The sequence below is a fragment of the Alligator sinensis genome, unplaced genomic scaffold (assembly GCF_000455745.1).
Source record: "Alligator sinensis unplaced genomic scaffold, ASM45574v1 scaffold728_2, whole genome shotgun sequence".
NCBI classification, from domain to species: domain Eukaryota; kingdom Metazoa; phylum Chordata; order Crocodylia; family Alligatoridae; genus Alligator; species Alligator sinensis.
Window position 1 is genome coordinate 444,506 of NW_005842573.1, and position 24,393 is coordinate 468,898.

General features: G+C 40.9%; 1 protein-coding gene across 4 annotated transcripts in view; it reads left to right on the forward strand.

Annotated features, from left to right (window-relative positions):
• PSAT1 (phosphoserine aminotransferase 1) overlaps positions 1-23,979 on the forward strand; it is a 25,132-nt gene extending 1,153 nt beyond the window's left edge. Inside the window, exons 2-10 of one of the 4 annotated variants that reach the window (XM_025214219.1) lie at positions 832-908; positions 4,015-4,075; positions 6,417-6,486; positions 9,808-10,013; positions 10,720-10,892; positions 12,657-12,826; positions 16,388-16,516; positions 20,755-20,892; positions 22,142-23,979. In XM_025214219.1, coding sequence (XP_025070004.1) covers positions 6,419-6,486; positions 9,808-10,013; positions 10,720-10,892; positions 12,657-12,826; positions 16,388-16,516; positions 20,755-20,892; positions 22,142-22,247 — 990 coding nt within the window. In that variant the 5' untranslated portion in view covers positions 832-908; positions 4,015-4,075; positions 6,417-6,418 and the 3' untranslated portion in view covers positions 22,248-23,979. The remainder of the gene's footprint in view (positions 1-831; positions 909-4,014; positions 4,076-6,416; positions 6,487-9,807; positions 10,014-10,719; positions 10,893-12,656; positions 12,827-16,387; positions 16,517-20,754; positions 20,893-22,141) is intronic. The other 3 variants (XM_025214220.1, XM_006032450.3, XM_025214221.1) reach the window with 3 other exon arrangements.
• The last annotated feature ends 414 nt before the right edge of the window (positions 23,980-24,393 follow it).

Consider the following 24,393-nt stretch of genomic DNA (forward strand, 5'->3'; position numbering starts at 1 on the left):
ACTTCCACCCCTGCAGCTGGATCAGGGCCAGGCCACACTCCCTTCCCCCTTGCGAGACCACATCAAGCCTACTCACCCCACAGGGCTCCCCTTCCCCCATCCACACGGCTGGATGGTATGACCTCCCCAGGTGCCAGATTGGGACTGCTGGGCAGATCTGGCCTGCAGAGACTGGGCACTACCCATCCAGCCCACCAGCCAAAAAGACAGCACCACTGTTTTAGTTTGTTGCTGATTTGCGTGTGTGTTGCAATAACTACAGTACATTGAGCTTAAGCTAACTGAAGGATCAACGTGTAATCAGTTTTATGAGGAAGATGATAATGAGCAAACTATAGACTGAGCCCTTTGGAAAGTTGCATCAGCAGCTGTCAGGTAACCAGTCACATTTAGGGAGAGGAGCAGCTCATGGTGCACTTACAGCTTCCAGTTTGTTTTGGAGGATTTAGGACTCTCCTCTCTTGGTTTGCTTTAAAGCCACAGATATGTTCTGTGGTGTTTTTCACAAAGCCGACTTGCTTTGTGGAGCAGCGTCTCAGGCTTTTTTCTAGCAGCGCTGTCTTACAGCGCATACTGCAAATGACCTTTTTTGTTGTACGGCATTTAGTCCTTCACTGCTTCTCTGAAATCTACTGCTGCAGCTTTTCAGTTGCTACATCAGTGGTACTCAAACTTTTTTAGACTTGAGGCACCCCTCCAAAACTTTTCAGAATTTAGTAGCACCCCATTTAAAAATAATTATAAACACAATGTGAATATGTAAATGTGATGGCCCTATTACTAATTAATGTGTTAATTGAATAGATTATTATGATTCTATTACCCGTTCAGGCCAGTGATGGGTGCGCTCATGTTTGCTCCTAGCTCACGTTTGAGTGCAGCAGTGGACTCCCCACACAGGACCCCAGGTCAGTGGTGGGAATTGGGAAGCATTGGGCCAAGTTCTTTTCTTAGTTACCTTGGGGAGATCCTTTCTCTAGTCATGCCCTGGGGCTGAGTCCAAGGACACTCAGCTGGTAGGGACACAGTGCTGGGCTGCACACACAGCACATGGGGAGCACCCAGGGAGTGGGAGTGGGAGTGGTAGGGGCAGGCAAAAGGACATACAAGGTCATGGAAGGGGGAGGGAGAAGGGAGCAGCCCAAAGGGGCTCCGCAGTGCTGCCACTGCTGTTGTGGCCAGGTGGAACTGTGCCACATGCCTCCTGCAGAGGTGGATTGGGAAGTGTCTGCAGCAGAAAGATGCACCTGTATGTCCTGCATTATGCAGGTATGTGCACTGTTTTTGCTGCAGCTCTTGCTGGTTTGGCTCCACTGTGCCTGCTGAAAAACTGAGGGACATAGAGCAGTTTCACTCTGCCACAGTAGTGGGGTCTGGCAAGTTCTCATGGTACCTCAGGGTGCCATGGAGAACCGCTGCATGAAGTGAAACTCATTATTTCTCATGTGACTCAGTATTATTCTTTAGTATAGGAGGAGAAAACTGTTCAAATTCATTAACTTCTTTCAACCCCCTTTATGGGGAGTTGTAGCACTTTTGCAATAGCCAGTTTTGCTTCAGTCTCAGTAGTCTGCTCCTACTTTACTTGTATTCTCTGAACTTCTTTTGAAGCAAGGGATAAAACTTCTGTCTTCGCAGCTTTGTTACAAGGTCTGGGTGAGAGAAGCAGGCTCATTCTTTTTGAAGAAGCATCTTCTTCCCTTCTTTGTAGTAGTACTAACAAATGGGAATTTGCTTAAAACAGTTTAACAGTTCCATTATTGTGGTCAATTTGCCCCTTAATGTTTCCTTCTCCTAGATCACTCTGCGTATATAATACATCATCCAAAATTTTTTGGTCTGTAGATTATTGTTTTTAGATCAGTCAGCTGGCAACTAGCTGATACAGCAGATTTTGTATCAGTGGAAACTTGTGTAGCTCTCCAGAGCATGCATTTCTTTCACAGACTGCGAGATAGTGAGGTTGCCAGGGAAAGGTAACTTGGCACTGAGTCCTTCACTACTTTTTCTGTCTCTGGGGGGAGACAGGGAAATCCTTTTCAGGCTATAAGCAGAAAATTAGACAAATTGTAGGCAGCATATTTTAATGGCTAGAACTTGCATGCAGCTTCTTGTTGTGACATGGCAGAAGAGGAGGCCATGCTGGTGCATTGCATCACTCATGCCAAGATTTTTAATAGTGACTAGTAACTCTTTTGTCATCAGTTTTTAGCATCCTAAGATACGTGATCTTTTCTGATTCACTCAAATAAAAGTCATTCCTCTTTGTGTTGCTTCAGTTGGAGTTGCACAAAGTGCACAAGTAATTTTTGGCCATGATGATTGTCTCAGCTTTCCTACCTGAACAATGTTGATTATATTACCTCTTCTTTTTTTAACATACTTGGAGACAGAAAGTGCTAATGTTTGCAGAAAATCTCATTCTAACCTTACATTGCTTCTAAGGACCTGGAGGTTTCAGAAAGAAACATGAGAATCAGTAATTGCCTGAATTAGGGTTCAGCCTGATGGCTGATGGTGGCAACCCTGATCAGAGTATGAACCACATAACACTCTTTAAAAATTTGAAAGTGACATTGCAGAGATACATTCCTTTTTCTCAAGAGCATTAGACTGGTTATCTAACCTTAAACTGGACTTGAACTTCGGCTAGGGATGGACATTCAAAAAGCCTGAGTCTGAATTGATTCAATCTTTGCAGGTTAGTCTAACCTGACTGGGCTAAATCAGTTTGTAACCATGAAGACATCCTAGACATGCAGGCACATGCCTGCAGCATCTCAGGCTAGAAGCCAGGGGGCACTAGAGCAGCCCTCCCTTCATTCCACAGTGCTGAGTTGAGGGGGCTGTGGCCAGGCCTGGCAGGGCGCTCTGATTTGGGAGGTCAGCCTGTACCATCCCAGGCTTTCCCTGCTCATTGCTCAAGGGGTGGGGGTGTTACTAGACCCCAGCCTCCTGCTAGCACTGAGGCAAGGGGGAGTGTGCAGTGCATGCATCTGTTGATGATATGGAGCTTTTCAAGCTCCCTCCCTGCTTCCTTATACTGTCCGCAGCAAACTGACAGGGGAGCAAGCCAGCAGGGGGCTGATAACAGTGTTTATCACTCGATCAGGAAAACAGTAGCCTCTCTCCATTTTTTTCCAAACTCTTCATAAACTGCTTACTGGCTGACCTGGTGATTAGCTGCAAACAGCCCTAAGCCATCACTGTTCTGTCTTCCTGTCCCAGTGAATTGGAGAGACTCACACATGGAGACATCTCTCAGCATTAGCTAGCATACCACATGCATATGGTCCGTGAAGCTGGGGTCTGTGCTGTGGGAGATGGGAGGAGGGGATCCCTGCTTTTCCAGCAGGCAGTGTGGGGAGGGTGGTAAGGCAGGGAGAAGCCATGCAGACCCTGATGTACCTGCAAGTCTCTGCCAGAGCTGTAGTAGAGGGGAGGGGCCAGCCCTGCTGTGGAGAAAAGAGCCCCGCCCAGCCCAGAGAGCATTCAGGGATGCTGGGGGACTCTGGTTTAGGTGAAACCAGTAAGGGGTCTGGGACAGACATTGCATAAACTGATTTGAGCCAAATCAGTTAAGTCTGATAGTACATTCAACCAGGCTTATATCAGACTTGTTTCAGCCATTTTCAAACTGGCTTATGTGCACTGAACATCTGTTCTGTTACAGGTTTAAACCAGTTTCTGATAACTTAAACTGCTTTATGTGTAATGTCTATTCCTAGCCATAATTGTTGGTTCAAGTCAGCTATACAAAACAAGAAGATTGCTTGGAAACTGAACTGAAGGGATATGGCTCAAGAGACAGAATATCCAACAACAGACACTTGATTTGACTGTTCACTCATATTACAAGCCCTCAGCCACTAGCTAAAATCGTATTAGCATTTGAATTTTTAGTACTTTTGCAATGGACTGAGGCATCTCACATGACCATCGTATGCAGCATATTGATTGTGCATGATATATCACTGACACTCAAAAATATGTTGTTTGGTTTTTGTCTTTTAGGTATTGCTAGAAGCACAGAAAGAATTGGTGGACTACAAAGGGCTTGGCATTAGTGTTCTTGGTAAGACCTATTTTTTGGTTCTGGAGGTTTTCCAGAATTTCGAGTTTTAGTTGGATTATTAAAAAAGGCATAAGAAAGATTGAGCTGTCATTTCAATCAATGATTGAATGTATGCTTTGAAATATCTAAGCTCTTTAGTCCCTTAAACATTGCAGTCCTCACTTTGCAAGGCTTATGATAGAAGGCTATAGAGTGCCCTGGGCAGATACTGCATTGTTCTTACCTTGAGGTCCATAGCCCATGCTTTAGGGCTTCTAGATCTTTGGGAAAACTCTTTGTTTATTATCTGGCATTGGGGAAAAATACTTTTGAAAAGTCCCTGTATTATATGTCTATGTTTGAAAAAGCTTTCAAAGTTGTCTGAAACACATTTTGCATCTGAATTAGGAAGGGACTGTACTCAGAAAAGTGTCCTTTGTGTTTTATGCATGTACATTTAATTTTTTAGCCACAGTTCTGCAAACATGTAGATGTATTTTTAATTTTGAGAATCTTAGTCATCGCATAAGACTACTCACCTACCTAAAGTTAAATCTGTACACAAGTCTCTGAAGGATCAGCCCCTTATTTTATACTAAATTGTACATCATTATATATTTTTATATCGTTGTATATTTTTGTATACAGTTGAATTGCATAGTAAGTATATCATCACACAACTTACAGTAAATTGGGGGATATTAAAAATTGGGGTGAGAATCTTCATTGTGGGGACTAGCAATATGTGTATTCCATCCATCTCTTTCTAATGATCCTTAGTTTTTAATGAGAACTATGAAACAAGAAACCCCTTTAAAAACTACTTTGATTAGAGTAGCCTTGTGCTGGGAAAGAAGAATGATAGAGGCATACCTGGAGTGTTAATAAAAACATAATTAAAAAGTAATAAACATTATCTTGTGGTTGGAGGAGTGGGCTGAGAGTCTGGAGATCAGGATTCCAACCAAGTTCATCACTGTCTGCCTTGAGATATGTGGCAAATATAGATGCATCTGTGCAGGCCCTCTCCCGATCCCATCCTCGTCGCCATGTGCGGGCCCTCTCCCGATCCCATCCCCGTCGCCATGTGCGGACGGCGGGGAGCGATCCGGGCCCTTTTTGTGCTCCGCGCGGACTGTGGCCAGCAGCCCAGGCACGCTGGATCGGAGAGAACACGCGACATGCTAGAATTAGGCACAGACGCGTAATGGTTGATTCAAGATTGTTTACTTACGCCGAAGATGGTCGCGGTGTAGGCTGGACAGTTTCCCAGGCACAGCTCCGCTTAAACCCTCGTTTGAGGACTCAGACAATATTCGATCACTCCCACGGAGTTGTCGAGGCTCCGTGGATCCTTTTGTTCACTCACAATTCACTCACACGAAGTTTGCTAGGTGCCTGCTTGAAATGCACTGGGTCCGATAGGCTCCGCAGCGCTTAGAGATCTTCACATGGCGTGAAGTCTCCTCCTCCTGGTGTTCGTGGAGTCCTCCCTTACGGGGGTTCTCCTCGGAGTTCTCCAACTTGGGCGGAAACCACCCAAGCCTTTTATACAGCTAGCAAGCCAATCACTAGCTGCCACGTGTGAATAATTTAACGCAAGCCAATAATGGGGCTCGAATTATCATACAAATGGCGGGAACTCTTTGCAACGAGCATTTCTGTGCTGCAAAGAAGAAATGCACACTGCAAAGAAAGCTACAATTTGGCGGGAAAATAATTCAGTGGTGCCAAAGCGCACACAAAAACAAAAATCACACCCTTGGGTTGTGACAGCATCCAGGTTCAGGCATCTAAAAATATGCTCTGAATTTCAGTAGTATAAAGTTCCCTTTTATCTGATGGATGGACATCAACTGGCACAGCAGATCCTTGGTGCATTAAAAAAAGTCAAGACTACTTTTTCAGATGTCTAAATATAGTTGCAGGCTTTTACATGTTAAAAATTAGCCTCAGCTTTTTTGTTTTCCATTTTCTTTCTATAAGGGGAATTTTGCACAACAACCTTTTTAACATTGCTCGTGTTATTCTGTAGAGAGGCACAATGCCTTGATCCAGTGAAGTCCTTAAGCACATATTTCAGCACACTGGTGCCTGATGCAAAGACCATCACTTCAGTAGATTTCTTTTGAATTCAGTGGACTTTGGGGTTGAGCCTCGTTGAACAGGGATGGACATAGGCATGTTCTTAAGTGTTTTGCTATATTGGGAGTTCTGTGCATGCAAAGCATCGTTATAAAAGTCATGTGGCTTGCATTTGGCATAACTGGCTGATGGAGAGCTTTTCCTCTAACATAAAGCCGAGATAATATATTTAGTTATGATTCACATTCTTTCTGACTTTTTTTTTTTTCACCCACAGAAATGAGCCATCGGACATCTGATTTCACAAAAATTATAAATACAGCTGAAAATATCTTGCGTGAGCTGCTGTAAGTATTTTGGGTTTTTTTGTTTTTTTTTTTTAATAACTTGGTTGCTCTAATAGTGATTAATGGGGAGGTCCTTTACTATTAAAGAATCTATTTTTACATGCCGCAGGTTTAATTCTCTTTTGGGGGCTGAATTTGCCCCTCCTTTGGTTTTGATTTATGTGTGTATGACAAAAATGTTTTCACTAGGTTTAGGAACTTTGCCTGGGGCTTTTCATAAGATCATTTCAAAATGGCTTGTTTTTGAAACCCAGTTTTAGCAGTGACATAAAGTTCAGTGACTAGTATTCTTGGAGAAACAGTGCAAGCACAGTTCATGATTTGTTCACTATAGAGCTAGCCGTAATCCCTTGATTAGAGGATGAGTTCTACCACAGCTCGTTAATAGGTCTTGAGATGACTTGGAGTCCAGTCCTTGAGCCACAGATCTGTCTGCAGAAGTTGCGGGTCTTTCCACAGGGGAGCGTAGGCTGCAGGCTGGGATTCCTCTCCTTTTCCTTCCTCCACTTTTCTTTTCTTTACTTCGAGGGCAAGATGCTTATTTTGAAATGGGCTGCTGCTTGGTTGAGGCTGCAGTGTCATTGGAATCAGCCAGCTCCTTCCAACTCTTGATGTCTGCATCTATTATCTTGAGATATGACTTCAATGCGTCTTTGTAGAATTTCCTCTGGCCACTGTGAGATCTTTCACCACAACTAAACTGGGAGTTGAGTCAGGCATCCACACAATGTTTGGCCCAGCAAAGTTGGTGCTTGAGGATCACAGACTTGTTAACGTTGGTTTTGGCAAAGATGCTGGTGCTTGAGTGATGATCTTGTCATTTGATGTGGAGGATTTTCTGGAAGCATCATTGGTGATATCATCTCAAGAGCCTGGAAAGGTGATGCTATCTGTTTCATATCCATAGAGGAGAGTGGGGATAATGACTGCTTTATAGACCTGGATTTTGGTGTTTTTTCAAAGATCGTGATGAATAAAGACACACTGAAGCAATTTCCCAAGGAGGCACTTGCACACCAGATCCTGTGCTGGATCTCATCAATGTTCACACTCTTAGAGAAGTGGCCACTGAGGTAGGGAAGTGCTTGATTACCTCCAGGGCCTTTCCCTGGTAGTCTGGAGAGAAGGGTCACATTTGTCGTCTAGAGCAGGTTGGTAGATTAATTAGTTTTCTTAATGTTGAGAGAGATGCCCAAAGTTTGGTGGACTTCTCCAGGAAGATCCAGTGCAATCTGGAGGATTTCCTCAGTGTGCGTGCAAGGTTGATATGGCATTTTGAAGGTAAAGAATGGTTGTTTTGAGTAGTTTGGTGTTGGAGCAAAGATTACCCAGATTGAAGAGCGCTCCATCCATTTGGTACTCAATGTCAAGTCCAGAGAGAAGGTGGTCCTTAATCAGAACTAGGATGACTGTCAGAAAGATGGAGAACACAGTTGGGGCAATGACGCATTGTTGCTCGACCCCAGTTCAGATGACAAATGGATCTGTCTTGATCTGCTACATAGACCTGTCGCAGCCATCTGGTTGTGGAAGAGCCTCAGGACCTTGATGTACTTTTCAGGACATCCAAATCCAGCCAGTGCTTTCTACAAGGCTTCATGACTGATGGAATCAAAGGCCTTAGTAAGGTCAATGAAGGCTACATACAGACCCTGATGTTGTTCCCCAAATTTTTTTGGACCTGGCAGGAAACAAAGATTATGTCAGTTGCCCCACATGATTGTTTGAAACCTCACTGAGATTCCAGCAGGACTTCCTCATCAAAAGGTAGAAGACAGTTCAGGAGGATGCAGGCAAGGATTTTCCCTGCTGTGAAAAGGAGTGTGGCACCCAGATATTTCCCGCACACATACTTGTCTCCTTTCTTGAAGATGGTCATGATGTTGGCATTCCTCAGGTCCCCAGGAATCTCTTCATTGGAATAAATTCATGGAGTCTCTGCCAGTTCCTTACCACCAGCTTTGTAGATGTCAGCAGGTATGACATCTCATCCGGTAGCCTTGTTCTTGGTTTCCTTGATGATATGCCAGACTTCTTCTAGGGGAGGAAGGTTGATGAGGGTCCTTTTTCAGGGTGGTGGGGGATGGGCTCAAAGGTGATATTCACCACAGTAGGCTCAACTGTTCAGGAGTGCCTCAAAGTGCTCTTTCCAGCCTGGGTAGGTTCATTGTCTTTGAGGAGTGTCAAGTTGTCCTGCAATTGTAGGAAAGTAGGACCACAGGAAGTTGGACCATAGATGGCTTTCATTGCCTGGAAATAGCTATGCATGTCATGTTCGTCTGTGTAGAGCTGGATCTCCTTGGCTTTATCTTGCTATCTCTGTGTTTTTTTGTTTGTTTTTTTTAATATCTCAGATTCTCCTTTGCTCTTTGGCTCTGAGGAATTGATATCCTTCATTTCCTGAGATGAGGTGTCATCTTGCCAAGTAGGATGAGTCCTGTTCTGGTTGAGTGGGGCTTGGATCTCGGCATTGCTAGTCATGGTGTTTATGGGTGGTATAGCCAATGGATTCTGCATAGGCCATATGGACAATGGCTTTAGACTCCTTCCAGAGGTTCCTCAATGTTGCCTTCATTTGTGGCCAGAGCAGAGAGCTCTTCATGGAGACTCTGTTAGAGATCCTTACAGACCTTCAGGTCTTGAAGAGATTTGGTGTTGAGTCATTTGCATTGCTTTTGACTGTTTTTGGTGTTTTGGAGCAAGCCAGATGTTCCTAACGGATCTGACAAGATGATGATCCATCTAGCGTCATTGGTTCCTCTGTATTTAGAGATTTGCAGGGATAAAATTCGTTTGCATCTCCTGAAGAAAATCAAGGAGTTTTGGCCTACTTATAACATTGTATATTGTTCTGAACGTTACAATAAATGCATTTGCATAGTATATGGGGATTATTGTGTATTTTTATATCAATCAGTAAATAAAATACTTTTTTCTAAGGGCCTGGCTTTACAAATTGTGCATATAAATACCTATGCATTGGAAAAGTAACTTGAAATTTTTGTGAATAACTTTTCACTATTAGTAGTTAAGCATTAGAACAAGCTACCTAGGGCGGTTGTGAAATCTCCATCCTTAGATGTTTTCAAGAGCAGGTTAGATAGATGCTTGACTGGGACATTTCAGTCAGGAATGATCCTACCTTGAGCCAGTATTGCAATAAATTAGTTGTTTTTGGTTTATCTTTGTCTGGAATGTCTCTTTCTAAAACTGAAACATATTTCCCCTAAGACTTTTTTTGCATTTAGTGTTTGGTAACAAGGAGAGTCTCCTAAGTCCAAACGTATGGAGTAGAACATTCTATTTCTTTCTTTTACACAGAAATATACCAGGAAACTACAAAGTCATTTTCCTCCAAGGGGGTGGATCTGGTCAGTTCAGTGCTGTTCCACTTAATCTTATTGGACTAAAAGAAGGAAGATGTGCAGATTATGTGGTTACTGGAGCTTGGTCAGCAAAAGCAGCTAAGGAGGCAGAGAAGTATGCCAAAGTGAATATTGTTCACCCTAAACTTGGCAGTTACACAAGTAAGTTTGATGATTAGCGTAATGTGACTGAAAGTTTAGCCCATTGTCACTTCTAACAAGAATTTCAAGTCATTCTAGCAGAATGATTATGGCACTTTTGAGTCATTCCAGAAACACTGCTGTCAAGCTACCGAATTCTACCCAGTCAAACACATGGCTTCCCATCATTTTAAATTTGCCGATAAAATCCATGACAGTGAGATCCATTAGGCTGTTTAACTGGAGATGGGATGGAAGAAAAGTGGCTGCTGCTATTGCTGCTGTAGGTGTATTAGGCATGCTTAGAGCATGCATGGGTGGGGCCAGTTTGTAGATCTCACTGGGGCTTGGGCATAAGATGGATGCCAAGCTGTTCAGTACCGACAAAATTGAGACGCTTCTGAATATGCCAAGAAGAATTTTAAGTGCTTGAAGAACTTTACTGTTGAAAAAATAGGTTCCTAAGCTGTTAGGCCAGAGCTTTGATGTTTTTCCCTTATTCTTAGGAGTCTCAAATCCTTCATTAGACACTTAAAGTCACTTTGTGGCTGTAGCTGAAAGATGGCTTTATCTTGTTGTTAGTCAAAGCATTGTTTCCCAGTGTAATAAAGCAGCCTTAAGCACTTCAAAGTTTAATGCAAAAGTAAAACTGCATACCAGTAAGATTAGTGTGCTGGTTCCACTTGTCTGTGATAACCTTTGTTTATCCTTTCCTTATTTGTCTCAGAAATTCCTGACCCAAGCACTTGGAATCTTAACCCAGATGCCTCTTACATCTATTACTGTGCTAATGAGACTGTCCATGGTGTAGAGTTTGACTTTGTACCTGATGTCAAAGGGGCAATTTTGGTTTGTGATATGTCATCAAACTTCCTGTCCAGACCTGTGGATGTTTCTAAGGTAGAGTATCAAACATGCTGAAGCATAATGTCTACAAATTACAGCACAGCAGGTTCAATCTTAAATACCTAGAATTATGCACCTGAATTAATAGCCAGATTGTCAGGTGTGTTGAGCACTCTCCATTTCCACTGAAGCCACCAGGAGTTGTTCATGCTGATGCATCCAAAAAATCCAAGCTTCTTTTATTTAGGCACCTAAATGGATTGGAGACATGGATTGAGAGTTTAATAACTCTCTACAGTGTGCCATCTTCTCTAATGAGAATTAGACACATGTTAAATTTACTAGTATTTTTTTTAGAATGAACTGTCCATAGTACCTATAACACACTAAAGACAATCTCAGTGTCAGGACTTGTATATGCTTACAGTAATTTTGAGAGTGTCTGTCTGTATGTTTTTGGTGGGTTGTTTAACTGAAGCTCTACCTGGATCTGGTGTATTTTATTAACCATATTTAGGTTTTATATAGTTTTTCCTTCAAGTGGTTATAGGAAGGAACTAGGTGTCAGGATTCTTGGGGCATTTATACATGTGCTCTGGGAGTAGAGTTGGGGGTGGGGGGGGGTACGGTAGTTACTATGCTCCAGCAGACTCGATTAATTTAATGTCAATACAGTGCATTGGAACAGCCTCGCTGCTTGTGTATAGGCGCCCCTGGATTCTGCTCTTGGCTGTGCCATGGGCAAGCTTTATGACTATTATCAAGTAATTTAAAATGTTTATGCCTCAGTTTCCCTGTCTGTAAAATAGGGATAAAATAGAAATGTATAATCATCTTTTAAAGTACTTTAAAATATTTAATTCATTTACTTTTTGAATGAATACAGTTTATCAAATAACAGATTTAACATATAAAGATGCACCCATTCCCCTAAAATATACAGTTGTAAGTACTTTCAGATCTTTGCAGGAGAGGCACTATAGAAGTATGAAGTGCTACTGACTCGTGAACTTTTTTTTTTCTTTTTATATGTAGTAAAACCAAGACATATGACCTTCTCTAGGGAGCTGTAGGGAAGGGAAAGATATTTTATTTTCTACTTGGACTTTATAGATTTGTCTTTCTTTAGCTTCCTTTTATTCAGGTAGAGCAGTGATTCTCAGCCAGGGTGCGACAAGTTCCTTTTAAAGGTGCTGCTCTGTATTAGCATTCTTAAGTGTACACACACCTATACATGATTCAAAAGATAAACCCGGGGATTTCTAATAAGAATCCATAGTGTCAAAAATATCCTGACCTGTTGTAGACTTTCTGAGTTATTTACCACAGAATAATTCTCCGTAGTCAAAAACAAAGTGAAAGCTAGGGGAGTCTTGAGTCTAACAAGGGGTGCTTTGAGTCTAACAGGATTGAGAGCCAGAGAGCTAGAGATTACATGGTGCCACTTGAATGGTTTGAAAATGCTTTTAGTAAATTTGCTTTGGATCACAAACAGATGGGGACACATGAGAATAGTGTGTAAATAGCTATTGTATGGGGCCTTTGTAGATGAGGTAGGATGATTCTTGAGGTGGACTGCCTCATATGAAAGTGAATATTTTGCTAGTATAGCTAAGCAGGCACATACCAATCATCTGGAATTTGAAGTGTACCCTGAAATCAACACACAGTTTTCAGTGATTCCCATACATTTCAGATAACTTGGTTCAAAAATACTTGTCTGTATTTTTTTATGGAAAAAGACAGATGGCATAACAATAATAATCTCAAGTAAATCGCTGCCTCTAAGAAATTCTTCTGGTCTTCTTCCTATTCAAGTTTGGTGTCATTTTTGCTGGTGCCCAGAAGAATGTTGGCTGTGCTGGAGTCGCTGTGGTAATTGTACGAGAGGACTTGTTGGGATTTGCACTCAAAGAATGTCCCATAGTACTAGATTACAAAGTACAAGCTACAAATGGGTCATTATACAACACTCCTCCATGCTACAGGTAATTTTTCCTTCTAAAATGTAATATTTTTCATCTAGCAAACCACTAGGTTGGCATACACTGCTATCAGAAAAAGGTTTCTGAAATGAACATTCATAGAGTGGAGGCTGGAATCATGATAACTTTGAGAGAGTGGTTGTCACAGGACACAGTCCTATGACTGACTTAGGGTGCTCGGCATCTGGCAGGATTGAGTCTTAAGTTCTTTATCTGAAGTGTATACTTCAAGAGCTATAATTTACTATATGCACATCGGGGCCCAAGTTTCTGCTGGTTTAAAATGAATTGGTCCAGAGAATTCCACAGTACTACCAGAGATAATACTGACAGAATCTTTCTTTTTAATCAGTCATCGTGGACAAGTATAGATCCCTTATTTATTAGATGAAGCTAATGGCAAGTTACTCATAGGATGAAAACCTACAGAGTGGCAGGGAGCTCTGCATTTCATCAGAATTTGAACAGATAACCCCCTCCACGGTTAATCTGGCATCCAAAAAAAACTCTATTGCTTCATAATAATCACCATCCATCAAGATTACAGTCAGAATAAATTTGGCAATTTTGTATATGCAGAGCAAAACGTGACTTGCTTTTTTGTGGCTACTGACTGTAACATGGTGACAGTTGTGAAATCATGCTTTGCCAGCAGGAGACTCAGAAGACCTATGAGAGGTAGACACTACAAAACCAATCCTGCCTCATCTGTGGCAAAATTACCTTGACTTCAGTGGAAGTTGGAACGTTTCTTATGTAACACATACATTAAAGTGGTGATTTTATTATTATTATTTTTTTTTAGTAATATAATACTCTAATTCAGAACTCATTTTTTTAAAAACAACTTATCTCCTTTACCTTAGAATTATGTTTGCTAGATAACTTTGGAAAGAGAGAACTGTACTTTTAAAGGTATGGTATTTCATTTTGGTTTTGAGAAGAATCCCTATTCAAAGCAAAATTTAAGTCAATGCAACTTTTATGCCTATTTCCACACAATTCAAGAAGGCCATTGTTAAGGCATACTGTATGTGTTAGAAGGCACATTAACTCCTATATATGGAATTATATTGTAACTCCATAACTTAGTATATAAGCTCAGTGGAGCCAATTCATAATTTATATGGAAACTGAAGCTTTGACTTCTCCATGCATTACATGTGACTATGCTACTAAAATGAAATGGGACTTTTTATATTAACTAGTTTCTGTTTTTTAAGGTCCGATTTACATCTCATGATCATTCACTGGTTTCAGTCGGTGAGAACTAGATGCACATATCACACTATGGGAGTGGGAGGGGTACTATGGCCCAGACATTTACTGCCACTGCTTCTGGATACCTGTTGATGTAATCTGAGAAATAGGACAGAGGTAGCAGGAGTGACCTTGTCATTATCATGCATGTGTATCTGGACATTTGCACTCCTTGTGTACTTAAGGTATCACGCATGTGCAGAATGCTGGGTTTTTTTCCCTGTTGATAAATCTTTTATTTCATAATCGGTTGTTGTCCTACTTGCCAAAGCACACATTCCATAACATGCTTGTATATGCCAAGTTTTAAATCCAAGCCATTCATGTCTTTTCAAGTGCAAAAGTATTTCCATTTGAAAAATGAAAAGTCTGCCACATCTCAGAATTTGAACTACGGCGCTTCTGCATGTGAGGATTAAAACAAAAGGTGACTCCTCAGCTGAAAAGAACTGAGGAATTCCATTTCTATGATGAGAATTATTTCTAATACAGGTGTCTTTTGGCTATAACTACATTCCTGTCAATAGTATCAGTTGGGTAATGAGAAATGCAGTAATTTAAAATACATTGTAATGATCAGTTTTTTTCCTTCTTCCCTACCAGTACTTTGCCAGCTTTTACTACATGCCAATGACCTGCATCCAAGGATGCTTCAGAATCCAAAATTTAATACAGGACTCAAAGTTGGCAGGAGGCAGATCTATTTGGCTAGGTTTTAAAATGCCTTCTCTGCTTTGTAAGAAGCTGGCAAAGCTTCCTTACTTTCCTTCCGCCTTCCCTCACTTTGTTCTGGTTAGCTGGCAGATAGACAGGAAATATTAAATGAGTTTGCCTAAGCCACTTCAGCACAATATTGAATTCAGTTAATGTGATGTTGATTGTTTTAACCTTTTGGCACCAAGAGGCCTGACTTTCTAATGTTCAATTCTTGTGCTAAAATTATCAATGAATTTGCTGGACAAAATATCATATTCCTTTTATATTTAATGCTGCTTCAACACTATACTTTTGTATAGAATTTAACAAGGGTAAGGGATTTTTTTCTTCTTGACCAGATTATTTGGATTGCTTCTGATCCACTCTTCCAACCTAACTTCCAATCGCAAGTAGTCCTGCAGGCTTGTGTTTCTTAGGGTTAGAAGTAACGAGAGGCCAGTGCAAAACTGTGCATTACCTAATTGGAACTTCAAAACAGCGTTTAATTTATGCAGAGATCTTGCATGGGAGAAGATTACACTGTGCTATTGTAAAGGTTGCAAGTTTTAGTTTTCATAGCAATCCATAACCTCAGTTGTTCTACAGTATGTTTCTGACGTGTTTAAAGATTCGAGTTTAGTATCCAAGGAGAAATTAAAGGTAGAAAAGTTTTAAAAAAAATCTCTTGTTAGACCCTCGTGAGAGAGATTTGGAGGGTAATGTTCTCTAAGCACTCCCTTGGAAACTGTAATAGAGGGATTAATAAAAGCAAACCTGTTGGAAATAAGCCATAAAAATTTGTGAACAGTTTATTATGTAAAGTGGTGTAGTCGTGGGAAATGCCTGAACTAGAACAAGCAGAGTTTTGTAGCTAAAGCACAAAGGCAGAAGGCTTTGGAGATTTTTACATTTACACTGAGTAACTGGCCTTGAAATAGTTGGTTTGTAGCCATCCAAAATGAACAGACTCTCAGGACTTGCATCCTAATTAGTAGTACATGTAAACTAGTTATTATTTACCTATGTTTCTATGAAAGTTTTTTTCAAGCAAAAATGTGGTCGTGGACTTAGGTTTAATGTTTTTGAAAGCAAGATTAGAGTCCTGGCATAATGCTGACAGGGACACTCGAAAACTGTCTGCAGAGCTTTGCCGGTCCAGCTGCACAGGGTATATAACAGCACCTTCTTTTCCAGCTTGGCATCTCCTTGACACTTCTGCGATCATTTATACTGGCCTGTTAATTCTGCAGTCCTTAAGGAAGCAAAGTGTCCAAGGAAGTTTGTGGGAGGCCTGTCTTGGTGAGGACTGCAGGATCTGCCTCTATGTGTGACTCAGTTATATTCAGCAAACTCTTGTGGTTTTAAAAGTTACCAATTATTCCAGCTAGGCCCAGACATTTACTTGTTTCAGAAGATCTCAGAACCTGGAATGCTGTATCAGTTCAGCCACCTAAACTGTTACAACACTTGCTACCTAAACTATTACTTTTTTGCCACTGTGTTTAAAAAAAAAAAAAAAAAAAAAAAAAAAAAAAAAAAAAAGTTTAAGTATGACTACTTTTTTTTATTAATACTATGACATCTTAACCTTTTGTCTTTGCTTTACAGTATCTATATCATGGGCTTGGTCCTAGAATGGATAAGGAACAGTGGTGGGGTTGCAGCTATGGATAAACTTAGCTTAATCAAATCTCAAATGATTTATGATATAATTGAGAAATCCAATGGATTCTATGTGTAAGTTACTATGTTGACGTAAGTTACTATGACTCCTTTTCTTGGTTTTCAAGATTTCTTATATGGCACCCAGACAAATAACTTCAAAAAATGGTGACAGTAACATGTTAAAGTTACTGTTCTATTTTTTCCCAGATGTTAAAATCAGGTGCTGGGTTAATTAGGGCAAACTTCACATGCAACTGCTTTTCTTTAGCAGTTTCTTAAGCTGTTGGATTAGAATGGGAAGAGGGGGGTTGTGTGTTTTTAAAATCTTTGTACCTACAGATTAATTATGAAAACATATTAAAAGCTTTGATCTGAAATTTTTAAAATGCAGTACCTGGGGAAAAAAGTGGTCTAACAGAAGCATGATCAGCTTCTTTTTTTTTTTTTTCCTAAAAATTAGAAATTTGGTGTGGCTGACATGCTCAAATATTGTCTACAGGTTTAACAAGCTGCTACATACATTACCTCATAGTCTCTTCTTACATGGTCAAGAAATGCTGTTAAATTTTTCCTAGTCTTTCCATGCTGAGACAAGTTGGTTAGATGCCTATACTTGCCCATAGAGCTGAATTTTACTCCCACTGCTATCCATGGCAAGAAACTCCTATGGAAATAGCTGAGAAAAGGATTAGGCTTAAAGCATTTATAAAAATCATTAATAACTTTTCCTTGATAGCAGCTTTATTTTTGTCAAATATAGTGCATGTGTACTTTGAGTGATTTAACACTATGGAAAGTAGTTAGTGTCTATTTTTTAGCTTCAGGGGCAAAAAAATTGTTAATCTAATGTTGATATAAATCGGAGCAATTGTCTAATGGTTTAGTAAATCTATTGATGAATATTATCCAGACATTTTCCCTTGTCACTAACAGAAAATGGACACATTTTGGATCTAGTCAACTTTCCAAATAAGTAAGATGGGACAAAATTAGAGTTGATAGAAGTTGGTTGCAGTTTTAATACGTGGCATATAGTCTCTCAGTACTATCTCTTCCCCCCTGCCAGCTTAACCACTTTATTGACAGACATAACCCTCTGCATTTAGCATGATAGTGACTTGAGGCTTTGATCCTGCTACACTGAAGTCATTGGGAGTTATTTTTCATTTCACTTCAATGAGATCAAGCCTTGAGAAGTATTTCATGACAAATAGAAAAACTTTGGCCCTGCCCGGCTGTAAGCAGGGGATGCCATATAGTATTTATGGTAAATAAGTTGCATCTGAAGGATGAAATCACAGCTTACACTAATACTGACATCTTTTCATTTTACCAATGTGTAAAGAAACCTTTTGTAGTTAAGGTTGCAGCATTTTTACCATGCCTCTGGCTAATGGTAAAGGCTTTTCAGAAGGTACCCATCCAGCTGTGACATACCACCTGGGTAGTGGCATGCTTCACTGGACAAAGGATGTGACAAGCCTTTCAGTGCATTGGAAAAGCTGCCAGAAAATGTTGCATTTCACTTAGATTTTAATTGTCAACTTCCATATGCTAGCAACTTACATTGAATGGATGTTAAGGAATGTGGTGTCCATTCTTTGTCAAATAAAATATTAGTATCTAAAGGGCAAGGATTTTTGTGGATGGTGTCTTTTATTGGACCAACTGTATAGTTGGGAGGGACATAGAGGAACATTCTGGTACCACTTTACCTTTCCTCAGACCATATTTTCCTGGACCACTGTGGCTATAACATCACCTCAACACTACCAGTCACTTTGAAAAGATTTTAATTTTCAGATTTTTTTTTTGTTTTATAACAAATTAACACCTGACAATCTACAGAGTAGCTCACTGTAGTAGGTTCATGGTTAACTAGCTCACTCATAGTCCTCCAGTATCCTTTTACAGGCTCACCACCTCTGTTTGTTGCCTGTACTCCCCAGAGGAAACTCCCACCCAGCAGGCATCAATTAGCACAAACACTGTTTATTCTAACTATATACGTATTCTCTAATGCATTCACAATCTCTGGCGAGTGCCCAGGAGAAAGGCACTCCAGGCAGGGTCCTTGGGCACTGCTGTGCTGACCCGCCAGCTCTCTCCCTCTTGGTTCTTCACTTCCAGATTCTCTGTTGTTTGGCTCTCAGGCTCTCGGCTTCCAGCAAGCTCTCAGCCCTTTGCTACTGGCTGCCTGCCTGCCTTGGCTCTCAGCTCTCAACTGTCTGCCTGTTCTAGGCTCCTCTCTAGAAACCTAACTTTCATACCCCTCTGGTTACTTCCCTTTCTGGGAAATCTCTGTCTCTTTTCCCAGGAGCCCTCTTAACTTTCTGTGGGCCAGCTGATTATCTGGATCAGCTGGTCCAGTCCTCCTAGATAGACTGCAGGCTGATAAGGGCTATAGCCCAACTGCAGAAAGTGAAACCTGATTACAGGCTATCTCCAGGCCCAATAGCGGCTTTAGGGGTGGGCAAACCAGGTGACTGCCTGGGGCCCCACACTTTATAAAAATAAAAATTAATTGCAATGAATATTTGTATTATCAATATTGTATTAAGATACTTTCATTGTGGTTTCATGAATAGGGCAAAGTGAAATTAAAATCGAAAATGTCCAACTTGCTTATAGATCATCAAAATTAAGCCTCTAAGGGGCCCCAAATGACTGTCTTGCCCAGGGCCTAACAACCCTAAGGCCACCAAAGCCAGGCCCTTTGAGCTGGCAGGCCACTACATGCTACCCCCACTAATAAAGGAAACTCTACAGCTTCATGCCTTCTTTCATAACTAGCCGGTGCTGGAGAAAGCTCTAACATTGACATTTCTTTTCCACAAATACCAAAAGTATTTTTGCTTAAAGCTACTATCTTGAATTACTCGGCTTTCAGTAAGGGAAGGATTGGAGCTGTGGTACTTCCACTCTATTTTGAGCCTACATGTGGTTGTACAGCCCATGAAAGAGTTGTTCCTTAATATGTATCTTCTCCCCTTGAGGTGTATTTGTAAAAGAATTAATTAATCTTGAGGGAGGACTGTAACTATTAATGAACGTTACCTTAATTTTAATGGGCATTTCCTTGTGCCATGTTCTTAAACTTTAATAAGTAAATTGCCACTTACTTTTGATGACACTGTTCTTCATCCATTCTTTATAACATCTACTCCCACAGTATTTAAGTACCTGGAATTTTCGAAGTGGGCTAAGGAAGTTAGTTCCCACTGGGCGCATCTGCATGTTCATTAGTGCACTTTAAGTAATACACATTAAATCTAGTACTTCCTGGCACCTATACATGTGCTGGACCTCTGTCTGAGGCATGCTAATAAGACACATTCAAGCAGACTTAATCAAGTCTGCTAGAGCATGTTAGCATGCTCTAGCAGCCTCTGTCTTGTGTATTCAGCATCCCTACACCTCAAAGTGGTGGTGGGGGTGCTTGAACGAAAGCTTGTTGAACTACTTTTAGTTCAAGCACTCCTGCCACCGCTTTGAAATGTGGGACTCTGAATACACATGACACGGTGGGCACTTGGACCCTCTATAAAGTGCCCCCTCCCCCCCAACCCTAGAGCACGTGTATAGATACCCTCCATTGTGAGGTACTAGAAAAGTGTGCATCAGCGTATTTTAATACACATTAGCCAAAGAGCACATTTTTTGTGACACTTCATTGTGCATTAAAATTGGCTAATGTGCGCTAGAGCACATGTGTACATGCGCGCACTGACTTTCAGTGGAAAATAAGAATAAGATTTTTCAAAAGCAGCCAAGTGACCTAGGAGCACTGAACGTGACTTAAGATGCTAAGTGTCTGGGGGTTTCAGGCTCCTTTTGAAAAAAAAAAACAGAATAAAGGTATATCTGAATTTGTAAAAGTAAGTTAGGTTTTATCAAAGTTATATTACCAATCACATCTAACAATGAACTTTTTTTTTAGCCCAGATACGGGTTGATACTTTTTTATATCAGTTTAACTGGTTGATGTCAAATCTAACATGAACTGCAGCCAACTATATCCAAGTAAAAGGTGTCATGCAGTGTAAAAAGGAGGAAGAAGCTTGACATAGCCAGGGTTAATTATAATGTGCTAGCTAAAGTTGACTGAGCCTCAGCCCCTTTCCTAGTTTAGAAAACTGAAGATAGTAAAAAAACAAAACAAAAAACCCCCCAAAACAAAGTGTCCACTATAACAAAGGATTACTATACATTTTGGTGGTTAGGAACTTCGCGGTCTGATCCTGCAAATGGTTCTAAATTCTGTATGGGGGGGAAATAGATTAAGGACATATATTTTTCAAATTTTTCAGTTGCCCAGTGGAGAAAAGGAACCGAAGCAGAATGAATGTTCCCTTTCGCATTGGCAATGTTAAGGGTGATGAAGCACTGGAAACGAAATTCCTTGATAAAGCTATTGAACTTAACATGATATCTTTGAAAGGACATCGGTAAGTACAAGCATAATAGATTCATTTGTAACTTGTGTAGTCGCTTGTGTAGAATCCATACGTTCACAAAACGGCCATGTGTATCCAACAGTTATCCAGTGTTGTACCACCAGTATTTCAAACTGGGAGGATTTGGACTGGCAGCCTTGAGGCTGTAATAGGAGACAGAAGCATCACTGCTGCCCTTGGCTTTGTGTGAGTAGGGAAGATTTTCTTCCTATTCCTATCTCCAGCCAAGTCCTGAACAATTCTTCTCAGTGTGGTACTTGGACTGTGTTGTGGACATAAGCATTACCTCTTGAGGACACAATCTGCTGCTATACAGGATATAGGTACTCGAGAAGGATTTTCCAGGGTAGGGTACAAGCCTTCCATCTAGAAGACTGGGGTTCAGTTCCCTGAAACACCAGTCTGTATGACTTTGGGTAGATTGCTTACTGTATTTCAGAGGACTCATTTACATGTGCAATTAATGTGACAATAAATTCTAGCGTACATCATGCCTGAATTTATTGCTCCCCAGCACTGCGTTTCCATGCATGTCCAGGACTGCAGCACGTTGAACTGGATCAGAGCAGCCCCAGCTGGCACAGGGCCAGTGGGGTCAGCTTGCTAGCCCAGGGCTGCTCTGACCCATCTTATTGTGCTGTGGACGGACTATCTGGAGCATCATGGTGCTCCAGTCTGGGGCTAGCCAACAGGCAGTCCCCACACTGAAGCATCCTCATGCCCCAGCTATCCCTGTCAGCATCTACATATGCGTTGCGGTGCACTAAATAATGCCACCATAGAATAGTACTTGTGTTGACAAGCACTAACTTCTATGGCAGCATTTATTAATTTACTGCGGCCTAATAGCGCTGCATGCATAGATGCTGAGACTTTACTGCAGAGGTAATTAGGCAACTGCTGTAAATATCTCGTGTAGATGTGCTCAGCATCAGCTTCCCATCTCTAAAACTGGGATAGTCTTTTCCTACTTCACTGGGGGGTTTTGAGTTTCTTTGAGGTAATTACTGTGAAGAAGATATTACAATAATGGGTGCCATGCAAGTACCTTAAATAGATAGGTGCTTTTTGACATGAAGGGGAGCCTGTGTGCTTATATCAAGGAGTAGAATATTGCTTCCTGTTGGCATAAATGTGAATTATAGCTGTGTGAAGAGGAGGAAATAGCTGTGCGCAGTGTGAGATAAACAAACCTTTACTGATGCATCAAAAAATAACAAGCGTTTTCTTTTCAATTCAGGTCTGTTGGTGGAATCCGTGCTTCGTTATATAATGCTGTGACAGTAGAAGATGTTCAGAAGCTTGCAACGTTTATGAAAAGCTTCATGCAGATGCATCAGTCATGAATGATCATGAACTAGTGCAATGCTACACACCTGAAAATTGCCCCCAGAAATGAAAGGGGTTGAAAATATGTTGTGGTACTGCAGAAAATGCACAAGAAATGTAGTAAACGAGTTATACTTTGCTCTTGCTCTTATATCTGTTGCAACTAACTCAATGGGAATGTAGGGCCCAATCTTGCAGTGATTTGAGCAGCCTCAGCTTGGTTCCCCAGTTGAAACTGAGGATGCTCACCCAATGCAGGATTTGGCCCTAAATTTGCAACGCACATAACAGTATTTGCAGTCAACCTGTGGATAGAATTGACTGTGGATAGGTTTCATGTGCAAGTAGAATCACAATCAATTCCAGCCTGTGAAAATATCTCTTTTAATCTTTTGTTACTGATATTTTGCAGTTAAAAATAATTTCTTCATTAATGCCTTTTTCTCTCCAATTTTCAGTAGATAAACTTTTGTCATTGGCTTGGTTCTGTAAGCAGAACTTTGTACTATATGAATGCACAAATGAAGCAAGAAATAATGATGATTGAAAACATTTGGTTGGTATATCAAATACATTCCAAGTATACATCAGGGACAATCTCCAGGGGAGCTGATGTCAGTATTCCTAAATTTGGACCCTGGCCTATAATGGTTACGCCCAAGCATTTTGCTTCCTATTATGAGGAGCCCCATCTAGTAATATTGTTGTAGTATGTAATTGCAGTATTGGGCCCTTTATTTGTATTGTCAATTTTAGATGTAAAAATAAGACGCATATGCTTTTGTAGTGATATCAGTTTTTAAGATGTTTTGTTTGTCTATGCATTTTATATTTTAAACCACTTTTTACGTATTGATTTTTTTTTTTTTTTTTTTTTTTATATACTACTTTTGGAGTGTGGTTACCTTCTGCTCCTCACAAGAACAGACACTATTTTAAATTGTTAACTTGTAAAATTGGACTGTTACACTCTACCCAGTGGGACAACTGACTACTTCAGCCTTTTTCTTGCTGACTTCCAAGTCCAAAACCTAACACAGTCATTCTTGCCTGCTGTTTGAACTGTATCTTTCCCTTTTTTTTGGTTGCTCCACTAGCTTCCCTCTCTTTCTGCATCTCTTCAGTATTATCATCTTTGCATTTACAACTCCTCATAACTTGAGCTGATGTACATCTTGGTTCCCCTCTCATGTGCTTACTCTACCAATTCCCCTCTACCCCATGGCCTTACTCTCATTTTTATGTCTTATTCCATGTACTCCCTTAGCTTCAACAACATCTTCCCTATCCCAGAATGTCAGAGACCATTATATACACCTTTTTGGTAAGTCATTTCTTCTGCATAGCCCACAGTCATTAACTAATGTCAATAAAAAAAAATGCTGCCAGAAGCTTATTAGTGAAGCAAAAATGGGGACTACTCAGTACCATCCTTCAGGATTCCTATACTTGTGTCTGATTTCTTTCTTTCTGTTCAGGCTGTTATTCTTTATGGAATATGTGTTCCTTTGCTGCTTCTGTAGTGCCAAGCACAATGTTGAAGCTTTAATAACACTAATGATGGACCATTTCCTTTCTGGTGTAACTTCATTGCAGTAAGTGGAGCCAAACCAGGGATGAATCTGATTCCTGATTAAAAGTAGTAGTTTTATGACTGCTGTTATAAGAGTCCTTGTCAACTTACTTGTTTAATTTGTTAGTGTATTACTAACAAAAAAAAATAAATAAAGACCTACCACAGAATATTATGCAGAACACGGAGTCTGTTTTATTATTTGGGGCTTTGTAAGGATTTCTTTTTACCCCGTCAGATAGAGAGGGCGCGTCCAGATGAGTGCACATGTGCCTCTTGCCCCACCTCAAACCCCTTTGAGGCAGGGCAATAGGCATGTGCGAGAACGAAAAAATGTTCCTTGCAGCGCGGGGAGAAAATTAGACCCCTGAATATCTAGGGGTCTAAAAAAAACCGAAGTTTAAAAAAGCGGGGCAGGGCACAGTCCCCAACTGTGCCCTGAGGCAACCAGAGGCTGGGTCCTCCATGGAGACGCTCTGGCTGCTAGAGCATCTCTGGCTGGCCCCTTGCCCTGGTGCTGAAACACGCAGCTGGCCAGGCCGTGTGTTTTAGCACCAGGGTTCTGGCGCTGGTGAGTAAGGGGTCGGGGG